At 33.9% G+C, this 15,203-nt stretch overlaps 1 protein-coding gene across 1 annotated transcript; it reads right to left on the bottom strand.

The window, feature by feature from the left end:
- Positions 1-2,295: 2,295 nt before the first annotated feature.
- On the bottom strand, positions 2,296-14,315 carry LOC149426210 (uncharacterized). Its single transcript, XM_089643676.1, has 3 exons — positions 14,182-14,315; positions 5,630-5,845; positions 2,296-2,805 (listed from the first exon to the last, which is right to left on the bottom strand). Exons 1-3 carry the CDS (start codon positions 14,240-14,242, stop codon positions 2,591-2,593), a joined length of 492 nt encoding a protein of 163 aa, XP_089499802.1. The 5' UTR covers positions 14,243-14,315; the 3' UTR covers positions 2,296-2,590.
- Between the last annotated feature and the right edge of the window lie 888 nt (positions 14,316-15,203).

Genomic DNA, 15,203 nt, shown 5'->3' with positions numbered 1-15,203 from the left:
TTTTTGGGGTGTTATGCCGTGTTGCGCTAACTCCTTCTTTAGCCGACGTTTCGGACTAAAGAAGGAGTTAGCGCAACACGGCATAACACCCAAAAACAAACAACATAAAAGACTCTAGGGCTGTTTGTTTTCTGCGAAGAATATCTCCCAAAATTTCCCAAGGGGTTAAATAATAGACTATCACGCCGCTGACCAATTACAAAATTACATATATAGGTATTAAAAATTTGTACTTAACATTTTAAAATTCGATCCATTTTTGCTTTACATATATATTTACTTAGGTATTTATTGCAATGGAAGTTTTATGTTAATGTTGCTAATAAACAAATTAAAATATACGGGGGTCCGGGGGTAAGGTAGGTGACACATAACGCTATATGCATCTTGGCTTGGTCTATTTCAGCACATCACTCGCCATACACTACCAATGGGAATGTATGGAGAGCGATAATATAGCGTGGTTAGTCGCAGGGTTAAAGTGTGCTAACTTCTTTTTTTGTTGTGGTGGTTGATTATATATACAGTACATTAAAACAATATATAAAGCATGAAATGTAAAAGAAATTAAAAGATATATAAAAGTATATAATTTTAAATAAAATAAGAATAAATATCATAGACATATGAATATTAGTAGACCTGCCCTAAGTGATTAAAAGCGTATTATCCCCACTCCCCATACCGGTTCCATTGGAGCCGGCTGTGCTCGCGTATGGCCTCAAGTGAAATTTGAAAACGTGACGCCATCATTCTTGTGCGAACTATGGTCGAGGCATCATCGGTTCATTTTACGAAATAACATGGCAAAATGTTGACTTGTACTATGAAAACTTGTAAAAATAGATGTGAAAAAGAGAATAAACCCAATTGTCGTATTACATTCCATATATAAGCATTATTTTACTTTATTTTAAGCATATTCACATCGTATAATATAGATCAGTTTTAGAAACATATACTATCACATCGAGAAACGTCTGGACGCGAAACACAAAGCTGGTTGGTTGCTGGGAAGTAAATTATGAACATTTATAAAAGTGTCTTAACTAAATACTTAAACGAAATATTCGACTCTGAAAATAGAACCGAATTTTTTTGCCGAATTTGGACTTCGCAAATTTGTTCATAACGTGGCGAGTAATTTGCGCTCCCATGTAAAAATGTCTATTCATTCGAAAGCAGATTTTACTTTTAAGAAGTAAATGGTGATATTATAATGCGAGATGCCTATTTACTGTCAGATTGATTTATTGACGAATCACAGTCAGCCTTACTCCCTTCGTTCTTCAACAGTTGATTTTACCCCTCGCCATTATCTTCTCGTCTATTAATTCCTATGTCTGTGATAAATATAGAAGAAATTAAAACAAATATAAAAAGTATGTAATTTAAAAGAAATAAAAACAAATTTAAAAGATAAATGACTTTTCGAAATTACAACGTTTTAAGCTAGTTTTTAATAAAAAAAAGAAAAGTAGTTTGTATGGGAAAATAAATTTTCTTTTATGGAAAAATATTTGTGTATGGAAAAAAAAATTGGAATTTCCACAAAAGTTATTAATCTTTTTTACTTCTATGACCATGTAGAAGCACCCCTTGAAGTTAGCGCACTTTACCCCCGGACGCCCTGTATATTAGAGCTTTTAATATTATGTATAGCAACAAATTATAAGATTTATGGCAATTCTCATTTTAGAATAAATACATAGATACTTTGGTAACAGTATTTGGTTCATTTGTCACATTATTTCACCCAGGTTGCATTTCATAATGATTAGTATACATTACAATGACATTGCCCTTTGTATTTCAGGTAGTTTTACATAACCTACATTTCTATATACAAAAGTTTCTCTATGAGTAAACTATTTTTATTTATGTTAAATAATTGAGGACTGTGTCGATAATTATTGTATTTTAAACATGATAATATGACCTGTGATAATGTTATTAACAATTCTACTTGATGTAAAATAGTTGCCTTATTTTTATACTCAATATTTTAATAAAAAAATCAACAGAATTCAAGTGTTTTCTTTCCCTTGTCGCCAATCTTATCTGTTTGAGTATTAGCAGGTTCAGACGTATTAACTTTAATTGATCAAATTTTAATGAACAACAAGATTTTTAACTAAAAACTTGATCAGCTTTGTTGAAAGAAGGTTCACACTTTCATGCTTTCAAGTGTCGTGTTGATCAACTAAAATGAAAGGTCTCTTGCTAAATCACGTTTTTAGTGTTTTCAAGGGAAATAAAAAAAACAATTTAGACTTATTTTTTATTTATAAATTTTGATTCATAGATGTGAAAAAACTTAAAATAACAACATACATACTTAAAAATAAATGGTGATAATGATATCAGATTGGTAAGTAATAGCAGTGATAATTTTATGATTATCACAAGAAAATATTTATTAGATTACAAAATTGGTGACCACATAAAAATGGAAGGAAAATGACTGAAAATGAAATTTTCTGCAAGGAATTAAAATGTCATACAATAAGAATAATATATATTCCTATATAATAATATGCCTGTAGAGAAAATGAGTGAAATGCTCACATTATGAGTGAGATTTGATGACTTAATGGTTTATGAGCTTGGCGAGCACCACGCTCACTATCATGGCAACGACGGAGACCTGAGTGCCCACCGCGCTGTTGCAGTATTCCCCAGTGCAATAAGTGCAGGTGGCGTCCTTCTTGCCCTTGGCCAACTCCACTCCGATGAGATTGTTGCAGGTGGTATTGGCGTTGGCAGTCAGTACGCAGCCCTTGATGACATCAGTGGAATCTCCCGCTGTAATTACAAGTAGAGACTTAGTTAATTATTTGTTACGATTGATGATTATCGATGAAGCGGTAGGCGGAGTGGATGGAATATCTAAAATCTCTGCCTACAGTTTCTTTGCTTCCTACACGACAATACATCTTCTATATACCAAGATCTTTGAAAGACCCGCAATATGAAGATAGACTCAAGGAACTATGATTAAAGAAATAAGAGAAAGGTGTGACATAGTTGAGACTATGTCACACCTTTCAAAATTTTATCTGGACATTATTGTTGCCCTGGCATCTAAGAAATCTTCACTGACTAATTAACTAACCGTCACGCCGTTTCTCCACAGGGGTAGGCATAGAGTACAGACTGCCAAAAAAACTCAGTCTTGGCAGACACTCGTTGCCCCATTCACAATCGTACATCGTCTCATACATACTCTTCTATTATTCTGATTCTTGACATGGCCCGACTCAAGTATCTGATTCATATGATATTCATTTGATCGTGCCAGTCTTCCTCGGGTGTCCTCAACTTCTTCTACCATTCAAATGTGCGTCATATATTCTCCTTACACTCCTTTCTTCGTTCTACATTCCCAAACCATCTAAGCATCCCTTTTTTAATCTTACTCATTACGCTTACATGTCTTGCATTCTTTGCAGATCTCCACATTTCTCACACTATCATACATGGTTTTACCACACAAACGCCTCAGGGATCTCATTTCTACAGCATTCAGTCTACTTTCATCCTTCAGGTCTTCAGGGACTTCTTTGACTATTTCTATGAATAATAATTGATGTTGTTGATTTTCTGAAATCCATTCATAAGATTAATTTAATTTTTATTTTTATTATGGCGATTATTTAAACATTGGACATACAAAAATGATATTAAATATATGTATAGTAAACTGTATTTCTTAGTCCTCCTCACTAGGGTGATCTGTGCTGAGGTGGACTAAAGTTATTCATTTCTGTTTTATTAGTTTTCTATGTCGTTTTTTTCAGAGTTTTTTCATTAATCACTTTCAGCAAGATTTTTATTCTTGATTTGTAATCATTCAAATTTTCTATTCGCTTTATAACAGGGGGAAGGATGTTGTGGAGTTTCGTCGCAAAATAAATATTATTTCAACATAAATGTTCACTGGAAGTCAAACATAACCTCATATTAGAGGTGAGGCGTATTTATCGTACCCAGTAAAAATACCGGGTATTTTCATGCGATACTTTGTACTTGTGACAAATCTCCGAAATACCTGGTTCCAAAATACTCAAGTATTTTATACTGGGACTAAATATTTTTAATAGGTACTTTTACCAGGTATTTTTGGTAGGTATTTTTGATGAGTATTTTTAATAGGTATTTTTGATGGGTATTTTTGATGGTTATTTTTGATGGATATTTTTGATGGGTTTTTTTAATAGGTACTTTTACCAGGTAATTTTGATAGGTGTTTATTTTTGATAGGAAAAATGTGGGGAATCTTTCGACAGGGAATTGCGTAGCCACCCCCCCACGGATTTGAAACATTTTGTGGGGAATCACATATCTGAAAGTTTTTGTGGGGAATCTGTGGGTAGAATTTATGTGAGTTCATTTTGGAAATTACCTATTCTTAATCAATCTTCAGGTCGGTATTAAATACTTGTTAGTGTTTTGTCACCAGTATTTTTACCAGGCATTTTTTTGTAGCTGTACTCATTGTACCCAGTAACGAAAAGTACTCACAGGACCCACCTCTACCTCACATTCAAAATTCAAATCTACTATATGTTGTTGTAAAATCAGTGTTGTCATAGTAATGACATTTTTAGTTAAGTAGGTACCTACTTTTTTAGCTAACTAGGTAGGTAGATTTTATTAAAATTTATAGAATACTAGCTGACGTGTATCCGGGGTTGCTCGGGGTTATGAATGGTTTGGAGTAAAGTTTTGAAGTTGTGAATTCTAGTGTACCTCAAAATTGGGTGCATTTTTAGTGTGGAAATAATTTATTTAGCATTATTGTGTTGTAATAAGTATTTGTTTCACTTGAACATGCCATGTGTTCCTCGGGCATCCTCAACTTCTCCTGCCATTCACATCCACACCATACATTCTCCTTACACCCCTTTCTTTGTTCATCACAAATCCCTAATTTAACTACACATAAGTATTTGATTAAGTTGATCGTGCTATGTCTTCCGTGGGCGTTCCCGATTTCTTCAACCATTACTTCCATGTCATATATTCTCCTTGCACCTCTTTCTCCATTCATTACTTGCGTCTCATTTTAACACAAATAATTATTTGATTCATATCTTCTTCGGGCATCCCCGACTCTTTCTACTACTGTATACCATTTCCTTAATGTAAAATAAAACTACATTATATCAACTAAGTATCTCATTCCAGTGCAAAGATAATGGGTTAAGTCTTTCTCGGGCGTCCCCGACCTTTTCTACCATTCGGTACTGTATACCATATGGATACTATTAAAAAACTACACCATTTCGAATTTGATTGGACAGACAAACAAACAAACATTCAATTTGATACAAATATATATATATATATATATCCCGCTACATTTGTTGCGTCCGACCCCTAAAAACTCCATAGCATTGCAACGTCCACCGACTTACAGCGTCCGATATACGGACGCTATATATATATATATATATAGGTAGATGTTGGTAGACTGTAGTAATTATTGTACAATCAAAAAAATGTCATCTATAATGTCAAATGTAATTCTGTTTGCAATCTAGTGTATGATTCTGTTGTTGAGAGTTTTCTGATATTGTGTCTTTTGAGAAAGATGTATGACTGCAAAACGACAAATTTCACTTACAGACTGAGGGGTCGCTGGCGATCATCTTGATGCAAGTCCAGTCCACCAAGACCTGGTTAGGGCCAGGCAGGACCTTGTCGACTCCATCGTCCAGCCACGACGGGGTAACAATGCTCCTCAGCTCGCACATGACCCGGTCACCGGGGAGGTCCGCTTCCTTTGTTGAGCACTCGCGGCACTTCTTCTGGTAGCAGCCGGTGCTGTTAGATGTTGAAACTGTAAACAAAATAAACATTATTGTGATGAATGTATTATAGGAAGGTAAAATATTATGGTCTTAAATCAGCAGGCAGCCATTTTCTTTATGTGAATGCCGCAAAACATTCCCAACTGTCAGTTCGGTCAGTTAACCGGTGGGACTATGGTATCCCCAATTAATTGGGGTATGTCGTAAGGCTGATCGGTGTGGGAAAGGGATGGAAATGGGGAGAGGAAGGATTAGATTCTGAACAGTTCGTTTTTCACCAGGGCCACAATGAAAGTATCTAGAACTCTAACATTATTTAAATGAAACATAAAATTGTTGCGTATTTGATCTACGATCTAACATGAGCAGGGGTGTACCCAGAAAAAAATGGCATTGCTGGGGAATCCAAACTATAGTTGAAAGAGATGTATATAGATATAAATACAGGATTTTCCAATAAGAGGAGTTATTTTGATATTCAAAGAAACTTTTCCCGTAAAAGATCAATGGTTTCGTTGCTTGTGTGGCACGTAGCGCCGTCTTGTTGAAAGTAAACGTTGTCCAGATCAATACCATCCAATTCCGGCCATAAAAAATCATTAATCATCTCTCGATAGCGCAATCCATTCACCGTAACTGTTGTTCCAGCCTCATTTTCGAAAAACTATAGTCCAATGACTCCGCCGTACCATAAACCGCACCAAACAGTCACACGTGGAAGATAGAGAGGCTTTTCAACAATAACTCTTGTGTTTTCCGAGCCCCAGATGCGACAATTTTGCTTGTTGACGAAGCCACCGAGGTGGAAATGGACCTCATCACTCAAGATGATTTTTCGATGGAATTCTAATTTTAATAATTTCAATGCGTTGTTGAAGCGTGTATCGTTACATTTTTATTAATGGCGTAGTTTCTACTTGTCAAATGTCAAAAAATGACAGCTTCAAAAGTAACATCTACCGAAATAGCGGGCTGTTCAAAATAAAACCTCATATTGGAAAACCCTGTATATATATGTGAAATATGAATATTTGTCTAGTTGTTCGTTTAGGTACATGCGGGATTTCACAATAATCGAATAAATAAATAATAAACTTTAACAATTTTAATAAATAGCTTATTCCATTGGTTGTTTATTTTTCGTCCGTTTTCTATAGTTGGAATATTTAAAATATTCATTAACAACAGGTAATCCATGTGATCCAAAGGAATGTTTAGAACCAATGAATGAAATTTTTAAGTTCTATTTTTAATTCAGTTCTGCGAAGCAACTGGAACCTATTGATGTAATAAGAGAACTTGAAAACTGTCTTTGAAATTTGATGTGAAACAACCCATACTAAATTTACAAATTACGGAGATTAGAAATATTTTTTGAATTCTTTCTACATTGAAAATGAAATTTGTAGAACGGCAACCAAACTATGGAGTTATACTATACTAGGCTTCTATCTAGGGATACGTACAACAGTTTAATGATTTCCAACCAAAGATATTGTTCTTCTAATATCTTTGTTTCCAACTATTCAAAGTTTTTAGTTGCTGTTAATATAAATCCCAATTTTTCAAACCACTATTCTCAATTTATTGAATATTGGCCTTGAAATGTAGTTTCTCACACATTATTATACTAAGATCTCGCATTTCCGTTACTTATATAAAATAAATTCTACTGTCGGAGTCATGTTTCTATACAAATACATACGAGTTAGAGTGTGGAAAGGCAGTAGAGACACAGATAGTATTGCCAACATATGCAGCATCATTTCCATATTGTTTCAGCTTGGCCATTTGTCTTTTTTCCAGCCTAACGATTGATCTGTGATACGAGCGCAATTGGAGCACTCTTCTACGGGCGCCGAATTTCCAAGGCGCCAATGCTCTGATAATATCCAACACCTAACAGTCGTAACCACCCGCTTGCCCCACATTTTAGCAAAAAAAGTCTGGATTGATAGTTAAATTATTTTTTTATGTAAGTTTATCAAGATAACATTTGTTTTTTTATAAATAATCAATTGTAATTAGTAAAAAAAACTTTTACGTGTATAAAAGGTTTTTTCAAACTTGACGTGAGCTATAAATACTATTTTTAATTTTTTTTTACTATAGATACATTTTTCTCCTTTCGATTAATACCAAAAACAGTTATGGTCTTCCTGTAATGTTAAAAGATACATGCTTCCAAAGCTATGCGGGTAAAACAACCGGCGTATTTTTCGAAATGACAGTGTAAAGGTGCGTTCACACGTTGGAGGCGGTATTTTATAAAGGTAAATAAAAAATGCACGTTTTAAATAAAATAAAATTATCATTCGCTTATCCAACGGATTATTTGAGAATAGTATTGGGTAAACATTTGCAGAAATGTTAAAAAATATATTACAAAGTGTTCACACAATATGTCGGGATGAGTGTAGTACGCACTTTATAATGATAAAGAGCGCAAATAATTACGATCGAAAGTTGTGATTTTCGCTTGTGTGACCTCAAAAGTGAAATAACTATTATGTTTTTGGGATCAAATTAATAAGCAGACTACGTTTAAACAATTTTGATATTATAAAATAAAGAATTAGTAACTTATTTTTATTTTATGTAAACAAACAACTGATCGCGTTGAAACAAGATTCAGTTACGTCTGAAGATATTCTTTAATATTTTACACAAAATACAAAAACTATTAATAATTTTTATACTAATAGAATTGGAAAAGATTAAGTAACAATTTAACATATAATGCTTAAATATTACATGGAAATATATTCACATTTGTACTGACAAACCGTCGGAAACACAAAAAATAAACGTAAAACGTCACTAAACGTTGATACTTAATAAATAAATGGGTTATCACTTTAAAATCTTTAGTAAAAGAAAGTCCAATTCAGTGATTATAAGGATAACAAGTTTTAATTCTATATTTGCAATACATAAAATGCTAAAACATAAATAGAAGAGTGACTCCGGACGGTTTTGGCGCGATATTGCAAGTCAAAAAAGTGGATGTTTTATGGGTTTCTCGCGTACGTCCACTTTTGTGGTCCGGGGCAAGCGAGTAGCTAACAAATTGCCTTTGAGATTATGTTTCATAAAAAAACGGCGCTATAAAAAAATACAAATCATCCGACTATTATTGATTAGAATGATCAGCTACCTAGGCGTCTATTGGTTTTGACAAGAGGCGCGAAAAAAGAGGCGCCAAAAAAGAGGCGCCAAACGTCTAGCCGCCGTTTAGCTCAGGGCTGGCCCCTGTAGTACTAAGGCTTATCATTTAGATCGTTTTTGTAGAACGTTTGAATTCTTTCTGTGTTTAATCCGTAAGTTCGTAAGTATGCTGGAATCGGTTGGCAAAAGGTTGGCAATAAACCAAATTCAACCAAAATCTATTTGAGCTTCGAGAATCTATGTTCCAAATTATATAGAAGCATCCAACAATGGAATGTAATTTAAGATGCAATAATAATCCTCTGGACTCGCTACATCAACATTTCATCGCTCAATCTTGATTACATGTAGTTTATTAATGACAATTTATGTTGCTTTTAATTGGTAAAATAATGAATATTGAATCTCGGGAGAGAGGGTTTGACACCGAAATTCGGTCGAGGTTTTAGGCCTCCCCCCGTGGGTGCGCCAATGGACATGAGACATGAGTCTCTTGAACAAATATTCAAAATGTTGCAAAGTTAAAGCAAATAATATTTCCGGTTATACATAAGAGTATATTTATTACCTTGAAGTTATTTCCTACCGGTGATGCATATCTACTTGGATTAGGCTTGCGATAAGATTAAACATTTTTTTAATGTAGGTAGGTACTTACATAATATTAACTTACAAAACTTGTCAAAATAATAAGAAAAAAATAATAGACTTTATGTAATAAATGTGTAATCTCTTCAAGTTTGACATTACGCACAGATCAACCTTTACCGCCATATTTTAAACAAATGATTCATTATGTTGTAAGTAGTGTCAGGAGTGATGGACATAATCGAACAACTTGGAAAATAGATGTAGGATACGGTTTCGAAACATTTTAACAATCGAATGATGTTCTTGACTTGAGAAAAAAACGACATAATTTTTTCGTTCTTTTCAATAAACAATAAATTGCAACATTTAAGCGTTTCACAAATGTGGAGAATTATAGAAAGAATGCAATCCTGATATAAGCGTAGTGGATGAGATTAACAACGGATACGTAGATGGTTTGGGATGTGCCCAAAGGTGCGGATTAATAGAGAAAGGAAAGCAAGGAGAACATATGATGCGAAATGATGGTAGAAGAAGTTAGGGATGCCCGAGGAAGAAATGCCATGAGCAAATGAATCAAATACTTGAGTCGAGTCATGTCAGTAGTCAGAGTAGGTGTGTATGAAATGATGCTTTTGAATTAAGCAAGGAGCGTGTTCCAAGTATTAATTGTTCGGCAGTATACCTTCTCTGCATTCCCCCGAAAGAACAGTATGTATATTTTTATGGTCACTAATATATTTATTTCGAGATTCCAAAAGACAATAGGGAAGGGACGATAAAAGTAATCGTACTAAGGGGGTAGGTACTTAAAAACTTTATCGTCTTCATGGCTCCTTGTTAAAAAGTAGGTAAGTACCTACCTATTCTTTCCTTTCATAAAATCGTTTTTTTTTTGCGGAGAGCGTTTATCTAAGCGCGCTCGAAAATAAAGGAAAAAATATGGACCTAATAAGCCCTGGACGGAGCAATTTGAGAACAATTTGAAGCCGCGGGGTGAGGGGGAAGATGTATGGAAAATGCCAAAAACTACTTAATTTTTGAAGTGAAACTTCTTTACGCGCGTTATGCAATTTCGAGGACCGGAGTAAAACCAACTCATGACCGTCATCAAAAACCGTGATCATTTCGCTATAGGAGCCTAGCCAATATTATATACCGACTTTCGGTCGCTCTCCAATCTCAGCTTCGCGGTCTAGAGGCAAAGAGCCCGATTGTCGTCGTGAAGAACCGAGGTTCGATCCCCGCTTTAACTAATTTTTTTTTCTTTTTGTGATTTTTTTAATAATATATTTTTTTAAAGTGATAAAATGCTCTCGTGCTGCGACTTTTAGATATTTTGACTATACGATATTTTGGTCGAATACGTAATAACCGCGGTCTAGAGGCAGAGCGTTCGACACTCGTTATGCAGGACCCGGGTTCGAATCCGTATTTTTATAACTTTTAATTTTTTTTATCAACGATTTGTAATAATGTAGTAAAAAATTAGATAAATTTGTTAATTTAAATTTAATTTACTTTACGGTACCTATATGATATTTTGGTCGAAATATAGCTTACAAATCGTGCCGGTAGAGTCGCTCGGTATTTTGATTAATTATTTTTATTTTGAATCATTAAAATTACTAATCAACGCCGATAACGCCGCGTCGCGCGAAATATCTCTCCTCGCGGTCTAGAGGCAGAGCATTCGACACTCGTTATGCAGGACCCGGGTTCGAATCCCATATTTTTATAACTTTTAATTTTTTTTATCACATGCTACTTATAAATATGTCAATAGACAGAAAAAAGAGAGAATGAAATGAAAAGAGAGAGAGAAGAATACTAAAAGTTTCACTTCCGTCGTGCGTAGGCTTGCCACACACTGTATTTTTTAATGACGTATCCCATTCCTTGTCTCATAAAATACCCGAAAAATCATAAGCCGTTATAACTGCGTTAACACAAAAATAAAATAATAATAGTTCATCAGCACCACAAATCTGTTCAAAAGTTAGTCAAACAAGATGGCTGCCAGGCATTTTTCCCTCACCGTAGATGAAGGAAAAATAAAATAATGGCTTCAAACCATTCATACAAAATCGCACTAATGTTCTGTTCAGGGCTTTTTAGGTTCATTGCAAAAAATAACTTAGTCATATTAAATAGATAGGTACTAGGTACATAGTCATCTTATTTATTTAGTTGGTGACCACAGCTTGATAAAAATTGTCACGCATTTTCGTTTACATTGAACACGACTCTTTTTTTTAGTACCTAACCGCAAACCATGACAATATTGTAAAAACAGTTGTACTAATTTTAGTGTAACTTGTCACCTGTGTCTGATAACAGAATGGATAATTGATTTATTGTTAAAAATGTCACCCCACAGCGTGCCAAAGTCCTCAAAAAATTTCCTTACCAGAATTTAATGTATTGAACGATAGAGAGAGAGACCGCTATACAGTATCGAAACTTTGGTCTAAATGGTTTTAGCTATGAGTGATATTCTTAAAACAATGATTCCTTTTATATCTCCGCAAATGGTGAAGCAGCATAGTTAGCATAGAGCTCAAGGCAGTGGGATTCTTGCGTAGGGTAACGAAATGAAAAATCGATGGTACCTACCTACGTACCCCATTCACACAACGTAGGTGCCTAACGAAATTAGGGCAAGCACATAATGTAACATTTTCCAATTAATCTGAAAATGTTCTACTTTTAAATGTAGCAAACAAAAGAAAGTTGGTTTTGACAAATGGATTATGGGGGAAGGTAGATTACAAGGTGAGTGGCTTATTTATGATTACATGTAAAGTGATGGATAAATGTTTTGTGGGTGTGATGTAAGCGGTGTAATTTGAGTATAATAAACAAGATATAGAGATAACACGTGTTGTTATTACTCTAATCAAAATAACCATGGATTGTGAACACGATAAAATCACATTAATTTAATATTTCAACAGAAAAAAAGCATGCACTTTTTCCGAGACCTTTGAAATTTTTAAAGAAATATAAATGACTGTTAAATGTTAAATCACTTATACAAAGTATACAGGGTGTCCGGAAACTCGTAGTACAAGCGGGAAACTGGTGAATCTACATCACATTTGGAGTCGATTTTGTAGTATTTTTTTTTTATTTGAGCTTTCGTTATCGAGTAAATCGAGTTTGAAGTTGATTTTTTTTTATTTTTTTTAATCAAATTCTTATAAATTATTACTGAAGATCAAAGTACCCAACTAATTAAAACCATTTGAAAGCAAAACAAATGAAGAAACTCGGATTTGAAGCATTATTTTGAAATCACCCTTCATTTAACCCGATGTAATCATAAAATATTTCTGCTCTGCAGGGTTAAAACATCTGTTATTCAACCCTAAACACCAGAAAAAACTTTAACCCTAAAATAGCCGAAAAATATATTTTTTTGTTTTTTTTTTTTTTTTGAAAATGCTCAAATTAAAAAACTTTATGTTTTTTTGGGTTCCCCATGTGGTGTAGATTCTCCAGTTTCCCGCTTGTACTACGAGTTTCCGGACACCGTGTATATAGGCACCTCTTTGAGTGGTTTTGTTTTTTTACACAAATCTATAGTTTTATTCCGAAATTGGTGAAATTTTTAATCTTCATTTAAAGATATAATCTATTTACATACGATTTGGATAAACTATCATCATCCTCTTTTCACACCCCTTAAAGGAATTTTGTTACAAACGCCAAGTATGTTAGCTACTATAATATATTATTGTATCATAAGGTGTTAGGTATTATTACTAATCAATATTGATTTATAAACTTGAGATAAGAAATATTACAGTTCCCCTTAGAATAAATGTACGTTATGTTGGCAAACTTAATAATGCAAATATAACTTTTTTTAAAGATATAAAATAAAACGTGGGAAACCGTATCAATGTGATAACATTGATAACCCTACAAATTGCAGGGTTCAAATGCACACAGTATTATTATTAATATTATTATGAAGGCCATAAATTATTTGTGGCAGTTGTGTTCCATGACTTTTTTTATTTGAGTTGTAGCGATTTTCCAATTGCTAAAATGCCTGTTTAGTAGGCACTGCTACACGTACACTTTGGAGCGACGGTATCACGCGCCATTTCAGACCGCCGCGCAGAAAAGTAAAGTCCGAAAGTAAGGTAACGGTTAACAGTGTACGTGTGGCAGAGCCTAATCTCTATTCAATAGATTTTCCAGAATAAACAGTTCTATATTTTTTGCATAAAAACAACTGTAAATGTTTTTTCGTAATTTACAAAGAACATTTTCAACAGAAAAATAGTAATATGGCGAAAAGAAAACTTTAAGTATCTGAAAATTGAATTTGTAAAAATAAAATTGTAATGAAAAATCGAGAAAATATTTTTGGCACGCCAATGGGTTATGATAAATTAATTGCTAAATAGGTAGGTTGCGACAAAGCAAGATTAAAATTATTATTTCAGCCATATTTCTGTTAATCTTTATGCTGTGCGTCAAGTTGTTCTCAGGTAGGGACCCTGGCCAGATAAGCCTTGTGATACCATTAATTTAAAAAATGCTAAAAGTAAGAACTACTTGAATAAGTTGAAAAAAGGTTTGGTTGTCTTACCTTGCATTGACAAACACACGACGAGGAACGCAGCGAATCCAATTTTGTAAATAGCGGCCATTTTAATATTGAAAAAAAAATGATTTAACAATATTACAATAACAGTGTGTTAACCGCTGAAGCTCACGAGTCTAACTGACTGAACTAACGGCGATACGAGCGGGGAGGTGCCTGTCGGTGAATCAGTACCTACTAATAATCTAAAGATAAGATAAAGGAAATAGTGAGTAGAATTACCTGGTACTTACGCGCAGTGGTTTCAAAGTAATCAGGAATTTTTTGTGATTCAACGAATTTTTATTTTGTAAACAATTGTCATTTTTCGAACACATTAGATGTTTATGATAAGGGTCATGGCATCCGGCGGAAAAGGAAGGTGGTTAAAATAGTAAATCGTATCACGATGATTAATGAAAATAGAGAAGAAAAAAACATTGTACATTTACAACAAATGAGGGATGAGAAGAAAAGGGAGAAATGTCCCACTTCTTTTGAAAAAAATATATAGGTATATCTTGCATTTTGTGAGAACAGTGCAGTTGGTTTGAAATCCATATTAACGTTATCTTTTACGGGTTATATGAATAAATAACTCTTTTGAAATACCACTTTGATTCAACTTAATTACTATAAAAGACAACTATTTACGTCGCACTATGGTCCCCTTAGAGGAAACTAGCTAGACAAAAAGATTTCAACGATGTTTTTATTTATGTACAAAAATATTCTCACAACATTGAAAAATGTCCACAGTATTATGTTCACATCGATAAAAAATTTAAAATCATACGTGCGATACGTGGCAACGTTCTAAACACGACACTTTGGATGTGCCAATCTTTCGCCCAGCGGTCAATCGCTTTTGGGTGTGTACGCTGTTCGGCCGTTAGTGTTGTTATTTGAAATCGGAGAGAAATTACGCAAAATGGAAATTGAAGTCTATGGTATGTTCTTTCAAATAAATTTCATTAATTTATAATTTTCTTTTTCAAAATTACTTTCATTATTAATTAAAAATCGTG

The sequence above is a fragment of the Hesperophylax consimilis genome, chromosome 1, assembly GCF_061612785.1.
Source record: "Hesperophylax consimilis isolate HC1 chromosome 1, BYU_Hcon_1.0, whole genome shotgun sequence".
Taxonomy (NCBI): Eukaryota; Metazoa; Arthropoda; class Insecta; order Trichoptera; family Limnephilidae; genus Hesperophylax; species Hesperophylax consimilis.
Note: the sequence above shows the minus strand (reverse complement) of the source record. Positions and strands in the feature narration are given on the sequence as shown.